This window comes from Nannospalax galili, unplaced genomic scaffold (assembly GCF_000622305.1).
Source record: "Nannospalax galili isolate Female #2095 unplaced genomic scaffold, S.galili_v1.0 scaffold155, whole genome shotgun sequence".
NCBI classification, from domain to species: Eukaryota; Metazoa; Chordata; class Mammalia; order Rodentia; family Spalacidae; genus Nannospalax; species Nannospalax galili.
In genome coordinates this window covers 6405123-6420583 of record NW_008339923.1, presented here as the reverse complement: position 1 = coordinate 6420583, position 15461 = coordinate 6405123, and the positions used below count along the sequence as shown (strand labels likewise).

The window sequence follows — 15461 nt, the reverse complement described above, 5'->3', positions numbered from 1 at the left end:
CTCAAAAAGGAAAAAAATTAAATATAAAAAGACAATGAAAGATTATAAAAAAATCCCGATCTTCAAACATACCTCTATGCCACAGGGCAGATGCTTATTGTCCTTGTTTAGAGATGAAGGATTGGATGGAACCAGAGAGTTGAGTGACTAGATCTTGCTCACCATAAGAGCCTGTGCTTACCCTTGGCAGCAACTGTCAGTAACATAAAAACTCTATTCTGGAAAGTTTCTACATACAAGTCCCACAGATGTCTGACCAGGTAATGACAATGTACTCATGAATAGTAAGTGGGGGTCATGCCATTTTAACACAGGGAGCTAAATACAGTTTCATGGATGCCATATGATAGGACAGGTTTCAACCAGCACAAAAAGCAGCAGAGATCATAGCTAAAACAAGTGGATTTGAGAGATGGCAGAAGGCTGTCTCTTTAGAACCTAATACTCAACTCTAAGGAATTCTATGAGTTCATGATATCAAATAGTGATTCTCGGATTTTTGATTTCTCAAATAGGTAAGAATTCTGAAAGATCTTGGGTAAGAAAATCAGGTTTCAAACATCAAAGTCTATTGAATTAAATAGTTAATGCCAGGCCTGGTGGTGGAGACCTCTAATTCCAGGCCCTTAGGAAGCTGAGGCAGGAGGATTCCAAGTATAAGGACTGCCTGGGCTACAGAGGAAGCTTGAACTTGCCACCTGGGCAATGTAATGAGACCCTGCCTCAAAGTAAAAGGTAAAGAAAAGGCTGGGATGTAGCTCAGTGGCACAGCACTTGCCTAGCAGGCATGAAACTCTGACTTCACTCTCCAATATCATACAAATACACAACAATTAAAAAAAAAGAAATTTGTAGTTAAACCACTTGCTTTAGATTCAGCTCTGTTCTACTTACCCACTATGCATTGGCTGGTGAAGGCTTTGTGGTAACAATATAATATAAATGACACCATTATCAACCTGCTTTATAGACAAGGCAAGAAGTACACAGAGTGCAAGTACTGGCCTATGACTACAGGTCCAGCTGCAGCAGCAGCAGCTCAAACATAGTCCCTGAGCCTGTGACTTGAACTAATGAAGCTGGTCATAGCACCCACATTGCCAGTTATCAATGACATGGTGTTCTTTTTTATCTTATTGTTTTTATTTTATGAGTATATTGCCTGCCTGTAGGTAGATGGACCTATGTTATGCAATGCCCAAGGAGGTCAGAAAAGAGATAGGGTCCTTTGAAACTGGAGTTATGGACAGCTTTCAGCCACCATGTGGGTGCTGGGAGTTGAACCCAGGTCCTCTGCAAAAGCAATGGGTACTCTTAGCCACTGAGCCATCCCTCCAGCCCCTCAAGTGTTTTCTAATGCATACTCCAGGCAGCAAATCTCAGAATAAAATAAGAGGCAGCCTTCAAATGCAATCTATGCAGTCATAATAAAACTTAACCTTGCTTCCCCCCAATCAGATGTTTGGAAAGGTCACAGCAGACCTCCACAATCCTGCAGAGCAGAGTTTCACAAGCGTGATTAGGAAGCACTTCCAGGAGGATAAAATCAAAGTGAAGCTGGAAGACATTCAGGCTGGAAAAATATGATGGATCATGCCATGAGAAAGGAGTAACAAATGAATCACAGAATCCTCAGTTTTGGGGCATCTTCAAGGTCAGGCCTGCTCTATTATTTTGAACACAGAAATTACCTTCTACAATGTGAAGTTCTAGCTTAACAAATCGACCCCAGGAAACACACTATTCTTCACTTGCCTGTGGTCCAACATGTAAAGAGTGCCCTGACTACCGTTTCTGAATGGTCAGATATCTGCAACGTAATGGATCTCGGGCAGTCTCTCATGGGCACAAATTCTTTTGTGTCATTTCTTTTTAAATTCATGGGTCAGAAATAAATGTAATGATTACTGGGAGGCCAAACCAGCACAGTAGAATTGTCATTGTCACCTCCTGCACTGTGTAGAAACGCTGTTACCTCCTGCGACACGGACATTCTATTTTCCTAACCCAACCTAAAGTAATAGCAGGTATTTCAGGGGTGGGGAGAGGAGCAGGAAGGCAAACGCTTTACAGGGGTGATTCACAAAGACAGTATGGATTATTTATAGCTTTATGTGCATTTAAGTCACATTCCCAGCCACCTCTTCATAAACGCTGCTGCTCAATAGCAATCTGATCTGATTCTACATTAATATTTCTGCCTGTTTCAAATCCTACAGTGTGACTCTCCCTGAATTCTTTCTACTTCTCACTCTACCTCATTCATCCCTATTCACAAACCAGGTTCAGAGCATTTCCATCCACAACTGTAGAAGGCTGAGCCACTCACTTATAGATTCAGATGGCCATGGCCTGCTCCTCATGAAGGCTTTTAAGTGGGTGCTGGAGAGATGGCTCGGCGGTTAAGTGCACTGGCGGCTCTTGCAGGGGTGTACTTATATGCATGTAGTCAAAACACTCATAGAAAATGAATAGATCAAAAAAATGTAAATGCTGTTAAATGCTTACAAGCCATGTAAACACCACTGTGGAACAATATCAAGCTTTCAGTCTGTAACTATTGCACCTGTCTTCCCCCTGGATCCTAGGTCCTCTTTCCATAGCTCCACACAGATTAGCAGCAACTAATCTAACCTGCACATTTGCTCAAAAGCCTCAGGTCCAGGAAGGACCTGCTGCCTCTCTGCTTACATTAAGAAATCTCACGACTTCAATGTCTTCACACACCTAACATGCCTCCCCTCTTCTACCTCCAACTCTCCCACCTAACATTCTTCCCTCTTTCCTCAGGTCGACTTGATAAATCACAGCCTTCTCAGAAACATTCTCTGCCAGCACATGACACACCAGGAACAGTGTCAAGTGCAGGCAGTCGGAGAACTAGGGTGCTTTGCCATCAGCTTCCCTTGCTCATGGGAGGTTTAGTTCTTTAAGGCTCTCTGTTGGCATGCAAATACCAATTAAAATTGAATTTCATTTTTAAAAAGGGACTGCCAATTCTGTCTCTTTGAGAACTATACATTTGCACACTGAACAGTCCTATCAAAGGCTTCCGGGAAAATACACATATGCATTAAAATCAGGGAAAGTGCACAGAGATGTGTGAATAATTGAAATGTACTGGCACAAAACCAACAGAAAAGAACAGAACTGAAAATGCTAAGTGAATTGAGCTTCTAGTGAGAAGAACAAGACAGATCACAGCCCCTCCCAAATCTAATCGTTACTCTTAGAGAAGGGAGAATGCTATAATGCCATACTCCAAACAGGCCTGCTTAAAATAACAGTTGTTTTTACAGAGCACACTTACAGCAGAGGGGAAGTCATGGGGAATCCAGTCTCCCCATCTATAACAGGAGGAGCACAGGTCTACCCCCAGAGACTTCAAAAGACAAATGTCAAACAGTTTTGAAAGCAATTCCTACATTGAAAAAGGATATAGGCAATTTTTTTATACAAAGCTACTGTTTGTATTCAGTAAGTGATGATAGTAAAAACTATACAGCAATGAAATAATTTACTGGTCTAAGTGACAGATGATAGGGTTAAGACAAGACTAGAAAAACTTGGGAAACTTCAAGAAGTTTCCTTTTGACCAGGGCTATGGAAACAGCTGCATGGAAGAGTCAACCCTATTCCTGCAAGAAGATTCCATGAGGGGAAAGGTAGGAGATGTGAGATCTCCAAAGATGCCAGATATGGAGGCCACTAAAGCAGAGCTACTACTGTACCCACAGCACAGATCTTGGGTCTGGAAAAGAACCTGCTCCCTTTCCTACCAAAAGACATCAAATTTGCAAGAAAAGAATTTTACCATGAGTACTGTCATCATAAAAGCAGCACTATCCAATTTACAAAGACAGCGGCGGGGGGCAGCTATAATGGTTAGCGTTTACTATTTCATGGAGATGGAGAGACAGCTCAGTTGGTAAAATGCTTGCTATGAAGCCATGAGGAATGTAGTTCAATCCCCATAGCCTAATTAAGAAGTCAGGCATGGTAAGAGTTGCTTGTAATCATACAGCTGGGGAGGCAGACATGGGGGGGATATCTGTGGCTTGCTGGCCAGCCAGGCTAGCTACATTGGCAAATCCCAGACCAAAGTGAGAGACACTGTTTCAAAAATCAAGATGGAAGGCCCCTGAGGAAGGACATTTGAGGTGGGGACCTCTGGCTTCTGCATGTACACACACACACAAACACATTCACATGAACACTTACAAATACATGCACACTTACTCACCCACATAAACCAGTACACAAACACACACACACACACACACTCACACACACACAGATTATGAACACTAATTCCTCTGCTATTAGCACATAGCGTCAGATGGTGCTAAGTACAATCTTCCCAGGGATTTTGTGGGGCCATTGGTTTCAGGACCCCTTCAGATATCAAAATCCTCCAATGATCAATATATTTCACAGCATTTCCATGTTCCTCCTAATTTCTAATGCAATGTAAATGATATATAAATTGTTGCTATATTATTTTTGAGTGAGCAATAAGAAAAAATCTGTACATTTTCATTGCAGAGGCCATTTAAAATTTTTCAGTCCAAAGTTTATTGAATCTATAATTGTGGAAACCCATGAACATAGAGCACTTTTAAAACATGGAAGAAATGATGCTTTGATGCTGTCTTCTTAATACTATCTGAAGAGCTGCGTGACTCCAAGTTCTATGGACTCTTTTCCAAAATCTCAGCACACAATTCAATAGAAAGAAAGACTCATGTCTATGTTAAAGAGTTCTTCAGAAATCCAGCAAGTTATTTCTGTTCCTCCCAGAGAATCACCATTCATAAACAATCCTGTAACATCTAATGGGTACCTCCTGCAGATTCTGATTTTTACAAAGTGTTATAGTTCTCTGTCTATCAACCCATTCTATTTAAGTTGCAGAATGGTTTTAGAACAATTAAGACTTTGTAGTCTAAGACCCCAAAAGCCTGCAGGAAAATCACTCCTTCTGTTATGAGTAGGCTCCCAGTCACTGACTAGCATCCATGGGTCAGGCACTCATCCATAAAAACAGCTTTCAAGCTGTATGAGAGAATTTATTATTCCAAAACACCTCCTCTTGAGTGATGGGCACATTAGTTGTGAACATAAAATGGAGGAACCAGAAGAAGAAAGTTTGATCTATTAGCCAATATCATTGAAGTAGTTAGCTCTGGTGAGACTTAGGGACCATTCTAGTATTAACTGTGGTACCCAGAGCAAGGTGTAAGAATAGGAAAAAGAGGTAGAGACAGGCTGAGAGATAGCAGGCCTTGTGGTCATGTTTCCTGACGTTCACAAGCCATTTACCTTTAAGAGGATTTTTATTCCCACACAAGATGCTGGCAGAGCTAGAGAATGTGTGGTCCATCTGCCAGACACCAATGTAGATATCAATACTTGGAGAGACCATGCCTATCAGGGGAGGTTCTCCTCATACTCACCTGCACACTTGGTTCTTGTCCTTAGAGCTGGCCCAGGAGATCCAGTGCCACCTTCCCCTGGCCTGGTGAGCAGCACACTAATCTCGTATTCTGTGTCTGGGTCAAGGTGCCCAATTTTGTAGCTTGTAGAATCCACTGGCTGCCGATCATTCCAGCTCCCACTGGCTGTGCAGTATTCGACCTCACGGGCCACAATGGGCCCATCCCCATTGATGGAGTTGGCATTGAGCTGTATCCACAGGTACGTTGCTCCCACAGAGGCAAGCTGGGGTGGAGCAATCGGAACTGGGGGTTCTGAAAGACAAACCAGAGATCCATCTTTCAGGTGCTTTTCTCTTCAATAGGGAAAGAGCTAAATGTACATCCAAAACGAAAAGTAGAGGACATCAAATTTTCAGGAATTAACTTTTAAAGGTTTTATGAGGCCTAACAAGCACATGCACAGGGGGTAATGATTTTAACAAGTTTCACAGCTGTAAAACCTTTGAAAAGGTAATTGACCTAATGGAGTGAAGGTAACAGGTAAAGATGAATTTTAAACCAACAAAATTTACATATGTATTTACAAAAAAAGAGATTGACTATGTTTCCCCCTGTATTTCTAGTTCTTTGTAGTCTATGGACTATCTTATTTACATTTGGAGTGTTTAAATATATCTGTATCTATTAATTTTAGCTTTTCTTTTGGCCAGTTTGATTTCAAAACTGTAACCTCATGTGAAGTGGCTAGCTCTAACTCTGATAAAGATTGATCTTGATACTTGTCCTAGTTTGTTTCTTCATTGCTGTGACAAAACACTCTGACCAATACCAACTTGGGGAGGAAAGGGTTTATTCAGCTTACAACTCCCAGGTCACAGTTCATCACGGAGCCCAAGGTAGGAACTCAGGGCACGAACCTGGAAGCAGGAGCTGGAGCACAGGCCATGGAGGAACTGGCTTGCTCCCCTTGCTCAGCCTGCTTTCTTATGCAACATAGGCCCACCTGCTCAGAGGTGGCACCACCCACAGTGGGCTGGGCCCTCCCACATCACTCATCAAGAAGATGCCCCTCAGACATGGCCACAGGCCAGTCCAGTAGAGGCAATTCCCCAACTGAGGCGCCCTCAACCCAGGTGTGTCAAGTTGACACTAAAGCTATCCAGCACAATACTTAAATTATCGTAGTTCTTATTTGTGAATACTGATTTGATTTGTTTTATCATATTGGTATCATGTGAGATTTAGTTTATCTTCATCCCATTAGGTCAAGCAATGTTCTTGATTACTTTAAGTATAATAATCTTATTTTATTGCATATAAATGTTATATTAGATATGGAGAACAAAAGCCAGAATCAGATCATGATGGGTCAAAGTTTTGATGTGATTGAGGAGTTCCTTAATGACTTTACCAGCTATTCCTTTCTCCTGAATACTGTTCTACTGCCTACAACCCAGCCTCATCTACATAAGATCCTAAGAATGAGCCTGCCTAGTTATGTGGGACATTATAAATATTTAATAAATAATAAGTGGCCTCTATATGCACAAAACGTGGTGCTTGGCCAGTTGAGGGTGCTGTAAAATCTGCATGTTTGACTGACCCTCCTGCAAGGCTGATTAACTAATTAGAACATCAGTGATCATGTAGAGTTTGCAATGTTGCAGGTCCAGGGCTTAAATTATAATTTATCTTTAGCTCCCTAATAGTCATTCCTTCTCTAACTCTGAGTCTGATTTAACATCCTGTGGCTAACAGATAAAAATCTTTTTGGAATGTATTAAATTAACAAAACCCTAGCTTCCACCAACCATAAGTCTGAGTGTCATCAGATAGTATCTGAAGGCCTATAGCTGAGATCTCTCTTTTGTTGTAACTGTCTAATTAATGTTTCCACAAATGTACTTAAAAGTTTCCAGGTTTATGATTTTTCTTTGTTCTATTACTATAAAAACTTTGTGAAACTGTTACCACTATATTGGAACATGGAATTTGTGGTGACCTAAATCTGTGTTCCTGGGCCATGGTCACTCATAGTTGGCTCCAGAAAAAAAAAAAAACATGTCTTATTCCCTTAAAAAAAATAATTTGAGGGCTAGAGAGATGACTCAGTAGTTAAGAGTATTTGTTGCAGGACTGGAGAGATGGCTCAGCGGTTAAGAACACTAGTTGTTCTTGCAGAAGACCCGGGTTCAAATCCCAGCACCCACATGGCAGCTAACAACTGTCCGTAACTCCGTTTCCAGGGGATCCGACAGCCTCTTCTGTCTTCTGCAGGCATTGCTCAACACGGGTGCACTTACACACAGGCAATACATGCATAAACATAAATTAAAAATAAAAATAAAATATTTTAAAAAGAGTATTTGTTGCTTTTGCAGCGGTTACAGGTTCTGTTCCTAGCTCACATACATGACTGCTCATAACTATCTGTAACTCCAGTTCCAGTGCATCCAACAACCTCTTCTGGCCTCTGTTGGCTCAGGGTACATTTACATATATGCAGGCAAAACATTCATACACATAAATTAAATCACAAAAACTAACTTGAGCTGGGCATCTGTATTCTTAGCTACTTGGAAAGGAGACAGGAATATCAATTGAACTTGAAAATTTAAGACCAATAAAGCCCAAACAACAAGATATTATCTCAAAGGATTAAAAGACAAACGAGGAGATGGGGTATACCTGCCTAGCATGTAAGAGACCCTGGATTTGATCCTCAACACCACATAAACTGGTTGTAGTGGTGCATGCCTGTAATCTCAACCATCTAGAACCAGAGACAAGAGGATCAGAAGTTCAAAGTTGTCCTCAGAGACTACATAATGAGTTTGAGTTCAGCCTGGATTATATGAGACTGTGCCTCAAAAATAACCTGAGGTACCAGGTTACCAGCCGAGTAAGTTAGGCAGAACCTTGCCCACTTGGTCACCATCTCCCCCATCCTGGACTAGACCTGGAGCAGTCTTTTCTCACCCTGGACAAACCTGACAAGTATAACTCTCACTACTTATCAAAGAAGCTTCCTTTTGCAACAAATGGAGATTATTACAAAGTTTCACAATTGGTCAGAAGCAGAAAATAAGTGACTTTTTTGTGCCCATCCCCAACTGATACATCTACAACACAACCACTACACCTAAAGCCCAAGGAACACTGCAGGGGAAGGGGCAGAAAGATTCTAAGAGCCAGAGGGACAAGACACCTGCCACTAGTTAATGCATTCCACACATGGTAGGGAAGCTGCATCAGTGAATTCTCCACAGTATGGTAGCCTAACAAGATCTGCATGCTGACACTATCAGCTGACATGCCAATTTGAACAGAGAAAAACTGACAGAGTCCCACCTCAAGATGAAGAGCTTCAGGCAACCAGTGATGCTGAGGAAGGGAGAATTAGTTTTCTTCAGGGACTAGCTCTCTGATAGGTTATCTAATCCCAAGTGGCCAACCCTAAACACACATACACATGAGCACCAGTAAATGGACTCAATGCATATATATATATATGTATATTTATAAATGTATATATGTATATGTAACAATAATAATCACAGAAGAGGATAAGCAATTGTGAGGGAGAAGTGGGGCATGGGATGAATTGGAGGGACATCACATATAAAATTCTCAAAAAAGTTAATAAAAATAAATAAGCTGAAACTAGCATCACAGCAAAAAATACCTAAAATTATCAAGTAGGTGTGCCTGTAATTGGTCTTAGGACACAACTCATTTTACATAAATCATTTACATTAAAGACTTTTTTCCCTGTCACTAAAGGCATTATAGAAGATCTCCAGAGTAGCAATATTTAAACAGCAGGATACATTCCATTGTCAATCTTCTTACTTAGAATTTGTTTTTTTCTACATCACTGAGTTTTCAGCCTAACATGCTAGCATGTGCCTGTAATCCTAGCACTCAGAATGGGGGAAAGCTGAACAAGAGTTTAAGGCTAGCCTCAGCTATTTAGGGAGTTGAAGGTGGCTTCCTGAGACCTTTCTCAAAACAGACAACAAAAACCACAATTTTTTTTAGTGTCCTATGCTTATAATCCCAATATATCATTTTAAAATGTGGCATAAATTATAGTTTATCTCATCATAAATGCATTTCTGGAATGACTCATTTCCCCATAAATTTGTCCCAAGGGGCTCATGTAATTGAGGAGCATTCAGATAATAAAGTCTACTCCCACTACTGCTCAGGGAACTTCCACTATGAGTTTTACTAACACCATAAGTGCAAAAGAATGCTCCAAATCAAAGAAAACACTATGCTCAACTTGATAAAATTCTAAGAAATCAATAGCAAACACTCTCTGCAACCTGAGAGTTTCTCTCACTGTTTAAAACCTAAAATTGGCTCTTTTCTCTCATTATTGTCTAAAAAGGGAGAGGCTGGAAATCTCTATAATCATTTTTCCATCTTGTTAGTTTTTGTCAACTTGAAAGAAACTATAGTCACCCGAGAAGATGGAACCTCAACTGAGGAATGTTCTCCATCAGACTGGCACTTTGGCATGCCTGTAAAGCATTTTCTTGACTGTTAATTTATGTTGGAGGTCCTAGCCTACTGTGGGCCTGGGTTATATAAGAAAGGTAGCTGAGCAAGTCATGGGGATCAAATCAGTAAGCGGTCTTGCCCCCAAGGTTTCTGCTAGTGTTCTTTACTTCATGTTCTTTCCTTGAGCTCGGCCCTGACTTCCCTTAATGATGACTGTACTGTACTGTAAGCTGAAAAAAACCCTTTCCTTCCCCAAGTAGCTTGTCAGTGTTTTATAACAATAGAAAGCAAATTAAATACCATCACATTAGTTAGATACACCAGGCACCAAATGAAGGAATCACTCTTAGTACCACACATGATGACAAGATCATATGCTGTCCTCAGAGAAGACATAGTGGTACATGTGTATGAACAAGAGCCTATTCACTCTACCTATGATTCCTCTGGCAGAGTAGACATTTCTGCATTACTTGTAACTCCCAACAAGCTGACTTTCCCAAGGAGGCAATTTTTAAAGAAACTATATTTGCATTGGGTTAACAGCAGAACAGAATGCCTTGATCACATGGGTCCTGTTTGATGACAGTGAAGCACAGTAGTGACTGTAACTCAGATAAGGGGAAATCATTACTGAGAGCTGCACTGAGATGGAAGTTAAATAATAACAGTGAGGCAATGAACAGAAGGGGAGGACAAGAGGGGGGAGGAGGGGGAGGAGGAGGGGAGAAGGAGGGGGAAGGAGGGGGGAATGGGAGGAGGGGTAAAGGGGCAGGAAAATCAGGAGGAGGAAGAGCAGGAAGCATGGGCACACCCAGGCTGCTCCACTGCATGTCTATATCCTGTACCAAGAATCCTTAACTGTCTAGAGATCCTCCAGTAGGGTAGGGTCTATATAATGCTGAGGAACTTGAGTTTTACTATAAATCTTAAACCTGAAGTCAAAGTTTTAGCCAGGCAGTATAGTTTTACTACACACCAAAACGTAAAAATTCAGTGAGGTATTGTATATGATTCAAGTAAATATTTAGCATGCTCTTCCTTCCGCATCTATCTGCCACTACGATAGTTAGAAAATCTGAGGGTGGACTCACTGATAAGCCAGCATTGTGTCTCTTAAGTGAGACAACTAGGGCACAATTCCTAAGCTCTCTACAGCTTTTACAATGAAAGCTTTATTTACCTGGAGAGTCTGGTTCATTATAGAGGTGATGGAAGAATTGAGGGTGGAATAGGTGAGGCAGCATGTTCAGTTTTAAAATTTGTAGAGGTGGCCTATTACGCATTCTCAAAGGAAAATCAAAGGTCTACTAGCTCAGGCAATACGAACACCCGGGTCCTCCTCATCTCCATCCCTGATGTACAGTCACCTTCGGCTTACCCTGTACACTGGTCTAGGCAACACACATGCTTTCTGCAGTTGGGCCTCCTGTTAGCTCTGCCATGTTGGGTACATTATTCTATCTATTAGATATACAAAGAAATGGGTGAACAGAAAGGAAAAAAAATCATGGCCTATGCCCTGTAGCTTGTTTTGGCATGCAAACCCAGCATTCTTTAAAGTTGTCTGCAAAGAAGAATTTGGTATTAAAAGGAATAGAGCACATTAAGGTGTTCAATTTTATGTTCTCTACCCAACAAATGTAAATATACATGGGGTTTGGGGAATCTGTGTAGTGCATGAATCCTAAGTTCCATCCCCACCAACACTGAAAAAAGTTGAAAAGTAAAACAAAATATGAGGCATCATTTGGGTCTCCATCCACCAAAAAAATAAACCACCCACAACAGTGACAGCCGGCCACAGCTGTCTGAAATACCAGCAAGGTTCTTGTGCAAGTTCAAATGGTTCTGTTTGGGTCCAAAAATTACTTTAGTAGCTTGATATTATAAACTCCTCTGCCCATGAAATGCATTAAACCAGCTAAAAGAAACTCATTTCCCTTCTCCTTTTTACCCTTCATCCCCCACCTTCTTGAATATAATGACTCAATTTTCCAGCCATTCAGCAATTGAGCCTAACTGGGATATTATGAATGTTAAGACAGTATTATCAATATGTGTGATATAACACGGCCTTTTTATACCGACACTGCTTGGTTTTTATTAACTACTCTGCTATCATACACACCTGCCTGGTGAATATTTGCATTTTAAGTGATTTTCTATCAGGAAAAAAATTTTCATTCCTTAAAAATATTTATAGGTTGTAATCTGTATATACAGAGCTGGCAGGAGACCTTGTCATTGCTTTAAATGCAACTAAACCAACATCCATCACACATTTTTCAAAAATATTGCTCAAGTGCAAAATTTGTACTTAAAATGCAATCCATCAATATAGCATACCACCAAACTACTATTCAGAAGCTGACAGGATAAGTTTGAGTATAAACAAGTAATGAGCTAACAACCATGTAACATCTATTTTAATAGACTATTGGGGATATAAAAACATATTGAATACCTTTAACAACCAATTCTGCATAGTTTGATATCCCAACACCTCCTTCTGTGCGAATCATACAGCGGTACTTCCCGGCATCTCGCTTGGTCGTATTTACCACATTAAAAGAAGCTATGAATCTTCTGGAGCTAGCCACCTTTATTTCCTTCAGCGGAGCATCTCGGACATCGATGCCCTGTATCAGTGAGAGTGGGGTGGACAAAAAAAAAGCAAATCAGCTGCCACGTCCAAACAATAAGACACCCGATGGCGGATTATCATAGTCATTTTTATGCAATCTTGGTTCAATTGCTTATCACCCAGGAGAACAGCTCCAGAAAACTGCAATTCTGCCCTGATCAACAAAATGAAGACTGATGGATACAAAATTAAGTGAATAGAAATGTCTTGCTTGAACACCTAAATATATTAAAGTTAATTTAGCTGAATAAGGGAGAAAACAAAGCATAGGCAAAAAAAAAAGCTTTATTTTGCTCTTCACAAATATTTGGTTTTTTTCAGAATACCTTATCTTAGATTTCTGTGCTTGATTAGGAAACAAAATTACATCACCAACCCTGCTATTACTAACCCCACATTATATATGAGCAAGGAAGAAATTATTAAGACTACTACTAAAATGTACATCAGGCAGTACCATTACCACATTCCCAGTGATGGACCTAGAGGATTTATTCAACTTTTATGGTGTTCTTCCCATATACACTGAGATTGATGCTTAATAAATATATGATTCTGAAATGTAACAATGAAATCCCACTGTATGTCTCATACTCCCCAGACCTACTGAGGCTAGTCCTATTGTTGGGTATTTTATCATTCATTATTTTCATTCCCTAAGTCAGCCTTGTATTATGTCTGCTTTAGAAATTCATTCTATGCTTACAAGAGTTTAAAATCAAGGAGGACACTAAGAAATTTCAGTTTGGGGGGCTGGAGATATGGTTTAGTGGTTTAAAAGCACTGGCTGCTCATGCAGAGGACCTAAGTTCCATTCCCAATGCCCACGTGGTAGATAACAACCATCTATAACTCTAGTTCCAGAAGCTCTGCTGCTCTCTTTGACCTCAGGCAATACACTTATACACATAAAAAAAAATTGAGTTTTGTATTTCTAGTAATTATTGGGAAGGCTGATACTTTCAACACGTACCTATAACTATTAGTAGAAAATACTAGACAAAGGTCAGGGGTTACATATGATGCCAAGCCCTGTGCCCATTATTTGCCCAGCAACCATGCTTGGGGTACAAAGCTTTGCTATCATTTATAGCAGGACTCTAGGGGCAACATGGAGAACCATCTGGTGGACATTGACCAATGATGGCATAAGTGGTAAAGAGAAAGACCCAGATGGCTGGAGGGAGTCATGGTGTGGACCAACTGTAGATACCATGGATAAGGGAGGCCAGTTTGAGCGAGCGATGTGTGAATAGAGATCCAAAGGGTAATTAGAAACTAGCCAGGCAAAGGAGGAGAATGGCGGAGACTATTCCAGTCACAGGAAACCATAAGGAAAGCCAAACATGGCAAGGAAAACTAGATGAAATAAAGACAGCAAGAAGAACTGGGAGAAGTGGACTGCTTCTGCATATGAAGGCTCAGTTAGTAATATGGCACTAAGACAGCACATGCAGGCTGGACTAAAATGTTTTCATTTACTGCTATAAAAATGCAAGGCTACAAAACAATAAAACTCATCCATATGGTTCAGTGATTTTACATTATGCAAAGACCTTTAAAGCTTTTATCCATAATATTGTGAGGCAGTCTGTCCTAAGGGACATGAGTTTGGGAGTCAGCCTAACTAAGGTGCTGGCCGTTTGTCACTAAAAGTAATTTACTTTCACAGGGTCCCACTCTCTTCATCAAAAAAGAAGAGATGGTACAACTTACTCTCAGGGCTATTGTGCCAAATGAAAGACATATGAAAGGACATTGATGCAATGATTGGCAGCACGTATCGCCACCTGAGCACTGGACACAATGAGCAGTGACTTCAGGAGAGAAGCAGACAGGCTGTCAAAATCCCACCTTTATTACTGATACACTGGAGACTACACTCAGGCTGCAGTGTGCAGAAACAATGGGCTTGCTAATGCTGAAACGCAGAATTAAACAGACCACCCAGTCACTAGAAAACTACAAGTCCCCCACATATTAGGTGGTGCATTAAACTCACAGGACGGAGGTTCCCATAGCAGCTAGCTCCCTAAGGAAAGGGCTAGGTCACACATGCTCTGCACTTCCAGGCAGTTCCTGCTTGGGTAGAGAGAAAGCAGTCAGGAGTGCTGCACTAGCAGCATTCCTGCCACTTGGAAGGAAACATGAGGAGAGCAAAAGAAGAGTTCCACCCATAATGACTTTAGCCTTAACTGTAAATGCAGCTTTATTTATGCCTTAAAAAATCATAAAAAATATGAAGTCCCATGTGTCTTGTGTTTGTGTGTTTTATTAAATCTGAAACTTTGATCTGAGAAATAGCACTGAGAAATTACAGAAAAAACAACAAAATTTAGCATTAATAATAAATACAAGAGTGAGTGTCCCCCCTGCTATCCATACATCTGATTTCCAAAACTACTCCATAATCAAACTCTGCTAATAGAAGTGACTCACTGGGTTATAAAATGAAACTTTCCTTTCTCAAACTGAAAAATCAATCTAACCTCCATTGATGAGGGAGATATTAAACCTAAAGAAAAAACAGACTGCATATTGATAAGCACATGCTTTGTTTATTAACAATTAACAATGCAACAACAAGACAGGGGATTATCTGTTGTTATTTGTGGCATAATTCCATAAAAATGAACTTTTATTCTAATCCTGTAACATTTTCCCATATAGAAGCATACCTAAAAATTATGCTTATTCAGAAAAATTTAAAGTATGCATTGAGCCTTGACCAGCTCAAGCCTGTACCACCAGCTCCAAGGAAAGAAACCTCTTTGATATACTGTAGAAGCAGCACTTGGGGGCCGATCTCTCTTCGTGTCACAGACCTACTCTGTAAAATGCACAGGTGCACTCCTTTAGCTCTATGC

General features: G+C 40.5%; 1 protein-coding gene across 4 annotated transcripts in view; it reads right to left on the bottom strand.

The window, feature by feature from the left end:
* Positions 1–15461, bottom strand: part of Ptprm (protein tyrosine phosphatase receptor type M) — a 794765-nt gene that overhangs the window by 432656 nt on the left and 346648 nt on the right. For all 4 annotated transcript variants that reach the window (XM_008834659.1, XM_008834658.3, XM_008834655.3 and 1 more), the window contains exons 6-7: positions 12415–12589; positions 5457–5750 (exon numbers count right to left, since the gene is read on the bottom strand). In XM_008834659.1, coding sequence (XP_008832881.1) covers positions 5457–5750; positions 12415–12589 — 469 coding nt within the window. The remainder of the gene's footprint in view (positions 1–5456; positions 5751–12414; positions 12590–15461) is intronic.